Source organism: Mus caroli, chromosome 5 (assembly GCF_900094665.2).
Source record: "Mus caroli chromosome 5, CAROLI_EIJ_v1.1, whole genome shotgun sequence".
Classification (NCBI taxonomy): Eukaryota; Metazoa; Chordata; class Mammalia; order Rodentia; family Muridae; genus Mus; species Mus caroli.
The window spans coordinates 64,419,882-64,424,078 of NC_034574.1; the positions used below are offsets into that span (position 1 = coordinate 64,419,882).

General features: G+C 38.7%; 1 protein-coding gene across 1 annotated transcript in view; it reads right to left on the reverse strand.

The window, feature by feature from the left end:
- Positions 1–907: 907 nt before the first annotated feature.
- Positions 908–4,197, reverse strand: part of LOC110295372 (cytochrome c oxidase subunit 7B2, mitochondrial) — a 101,986-nt gene continuing 98,696 nt past the window's right edge. The window contains exon 3 of the mRNA XM_021163886.1: positions 908–1,346. Within this exon, the coding sequence (XP_021019545.1) occupies positions 1,049–1,294 (246 nt within the window). The 5' untranslated portion in view covers positions 1,295–1,346 and the 3' untranslated portion in view covers positions 908–1,048. The remainder of the gene's footprint in view (positions 1,347–4,197) is intronic.

Here is a 4,197-nt window from a genome sequence, read left to right on the forward strand (position 1 = left end):
GGATGCTGGAAAGTGTTTGCTGACGGAAGCCTCATATGGCTGTCTCCTGAGAGGCTCTGCCAGCGCCTGACAAATAGAGGTGGATGCTTGCAGCCACCTATTGGTCTGAGCGTGGGGTCCCCAATGGAGGAGTTGGAGAAGGAACTGAAGGACCTGAGGGGATTTGCAGCCCCATGAAGGGAGCAACAGTGTCAAAAGATCAGACCCCCTGGAGCTCCTGGGGTCTGAACCACCAACCAAAGAGTACACATGGAGGGACTTATGGTGCTAGCTGCACATGTGGCAGAGGATGGCCTTGTTGGACATCAGTAGAAGGCGAGGCCCTAGGGCATGAGGGTGTTCCATGTCACAGTGTAGGGGAATGCCAGGGATGGAAGTGAGTAGGTAGGTGGGGGAGCACCTTTATAGGGGCAGGGGGAGTGGGGATGGTATAGGAGGTTTCTGAAGGGGAGACCTGGAAAGGGGAAAACATTTGAAATATAAATAATGAAAATATCCAATTAAAAAACAAAAACAAAAAACAAAAGGTGATCCTTACTGCTGATGTGATGCATCATGGTGAGGGAGGCCCAGGAAGAGATGCAGCCAAGCAAGTAGACTAATGAGAAAGTTTACTTATCAATGGCAGTGAAAGTACGGTTGGTACACACCAGCCTGGGAAAGAGAAAGGGCGGGTTAAAACTGGTCAGCTGCTGACAAAACATGTACTGGACACAACTAAATACACTTCTAAGGTACATATGTATGAATGCCTAATGAAGGCAGATACACAGAATATGTCATTAAATCAAAAGAACTCTTAAATATCTACTTTCAAATATATAGAATCCATACCTGGGTATCTCTATCCACTGCTAGCATATTACTTTCAGGAACTAAATGATAGTTTTCAACAACTTGTTAGTACTTTTGAATGAATTTTATTTCTTTTGTTATGCTATATTTTAATGAACAGAAGAACATTTCCACGACAAGTTTTTTTTGTTTTGTTTTGTTTTGTTTTGTTTTGTTTTTTGGAGACAATGCTACATTACAGTATCTAAGATAGTTACTTCTTCTTCCACTCTTGGGGGGTAACTCTGCCAACAGGAGACAGGTTCCACACCACGCCCATCTGTGTCATATAAATTGTATATCCTGCTAAACAGAAAATGGTCCCACTAATTAGCATCATATTGCCATATTTGTCATGAGTTTCTGATGAGGCCTTTGAGTGTTTCAGTCTTCCCACAACTTTCAGAATGCTTGGAGTCTTGAGATAGTTTAGTGCATATCTGGCCAAGGGAAACATCATGACATACGATAGGATTATTATTGATTGAAGCAACAGGTCTGTTGTCAGAGATCTAGAAAAAAATAACATAAGATAATATAGCATGGCACGGAATGGCATGGCATAAGGCAACATAACAAAACATGGGCCATGATATCTGATCTGTATTCAGTTCATCCTTTACTTCATCTAGACCCCTAGATCTCCTGGAGCAGGAGTCAGGGACGATGATAGTTCGTTTTATTTGGTCCATTGTTGGTGTGTGTGTACACTCATGTGGAGGCCAAATTTCCAGTGTGGGCTCCTACCTTTTTTAAGTTCAGTTTTTGAGACAAAAGTCTCTGAACACCTTATGGTTTCATGTGGACTGTCAGGCTGAGAACCCAAGATCCGCCATCTTTGTCTCCCAGTGATGCAATTAGACATATGCAAGGCCACACTGAGCATTTATACAGGTGTTAAGGATCTGAACACAGGTCCTTGTGCTCTTGCAGTAAACAATATACCCAATAAGCTGTCTGTCCAATCACAGAAATGTGACTTTGACATCATGATGTCTGGATTCTAGTTTCAGCTAAGCCACTGGCTGACCAAATGTTTACACAGTTACTGAAATCCCTTTGTTTCATCTTCACTATCAAGCTGATAATGGTGTTAAGAGTGCATGTGATAACACAAAAGAACAACAAAATATAGACAGTTTTAGATTTTCTTACTCATCAAAGCATGCAAAGGTTTCTCCACTGGCAGAGTCTACACACAATCATTTCCCACACATCACACTAGTTGAATATCCTATCTAAAACCTACTAAACATTCTAGCTTTCCATCAGAATTAAAAGACAATCATGGCACTTATCATATCTCTTTCTCCAGTTCTTTCATTACTTCCTGTTTGGTCATTAGGAAAGAATAGGATCAGAGAATAATTTATGATACCTTTTGTCTCATGCTTGCTGCTTTATAATACACTCACTTCATTATTCCCCACACTGAGATGTTACAACCCACAAGCTTTGCCTCCATGGACACTGACTGCACACCATTATAACACAGTTTGCCCTTTAATTATTCCTATCTGTGAAGCTCTTCCATCTTCCTCAAATTTTCCTGTAATAAAATTGGCTGGCTTCTGAGGGTAAGACTTTCCCATTAGAAATTCTTGTCTAGTATTTACTTGGCATTACATTCTATAATAAAATAATGTTGCAATATCTGAAAATGAGACATCCCTCATTGCTTCATATATTTGATCCCATGTTCCCTAGGTTATGGGAATATTTTGGAAATCTGTGGAACCTTTGAGAGATAGAGCCTAGCTGAAAGAAGTAAAATTGAGATTTATAGAAAGATTCTAATATATCTCATATTCTTGTCTAATCTTCCTGTTTCATCTGTGTCTTTATCTACCCAGGTGTGAGCCTGTTCTCCACACCTATAGCTAGCACACACTCCAGCCACTATGCCTTCTTCGGGATACTGAAGCATCTCCTCTGAACTGTAGTCCGGGATACACTCTTCTTAGTTTCTGTTAAGTTTTCTGTTATAATGATAAGAAATATAACTACTACAACTGCCATCTTCTCCTTCCTGATGGTATCAGTAATATCTACCTTGTAAGTATTTTGATTTATGAAGTATATGCTAAAACTAAAATTCATTGTTTAAGCCGGGTATGGTGGTGCACGTCTTTAATCCCAGCACTAGGGAGGCAGAGGCAGGCAGATTTCTGAGATCGAGGCCAGCCTGGTCTACAAAGTGAGTTCCAGGACAGCCAGGGCTACACAGAGAAGCCCTGTCTCAAAAATAAAATAAAATAAAATAAAATAAAATAAAATAAAATAAAATAAAATAAAATTCATTGATTAAAAGCGTTTGACACATTGCTAAAATCTACTTAAGAATTCTACAATGAGTTTTGTGTGAGCATGTATCCTTAGCTCATTATCTAAACAACTAAAATATGTGGGCTCTCATGGAAAGTTTGGTAATATTCAAAAGTAAAGGTACAGAAAGATGAATTTCTCTAGGTAATAAGAACAAAGTAAAGATTCTCCCTTCCTTGCAGCAATCAAATAAAATAAATATGTTCTGAATAAATATACCTAGACAAAATGTAGTGTTCTATTTAAGATACAAAAAAAGATTGGATATCTAATTTATATAGTAAAGTTTAGGCTAAGTTCTGGAAAAAGAATAACCTCTACTGTAATACAACCTAATTCTAGGAGGAAGCTATATTGATTTGAAATTTCACTGGTTCAAACAGTAATTTAAAATCACTAAAGGTCATAAAGGTATATCAAAAAATAATAAAGAAAGAAAATTAACATTTATTTAGCCAGACAAAGAGGAAGGGCACTCTGTTTTTAAATAAAAACTAATGATGGGACAGAATATAAGCATAAGTACTGTTTTTAAATTCAGGGAGCTTTGTTTGGGGTTATACTAGATCTTCTTAAGGTACAGTTAACATAGAACAGTATAAAACTAACCAAAGAGATGAAACCTGCCAACCGACTAATCAACCAACCAAACGAACAAACCAATATAGTTAGCAAAGATAACCCTTTACTGAAGATCTTTCCCTGTCCTTTAGTATGTTTTCACCTGGTAACCTGTAAGTCCATCCCTATCCTCAGAACAAGCAAAACTACAGCTGCTCAAAAAGCTCATGGCCACAGAAAATGGCAGAGACATGTTTAAGGAAGTGGTTAAGAACTAGCTGGCCTAGTCTGCCATCACTGGGAAGAGAGGCCCTTTGGTCTTGCAAACTTTATATGCCCCAGTACAGGGGAATGCAAGGGTCAAGAAGTGGGAGTGGGTGAGTAGGGAAGCAGGGAGGGGGGAGGGTATAGGGAACTTTCAGGATAGCATTTGAAATGTATATAAAGAAAATATCTAATAAAAGAGAGAGAGAGAGA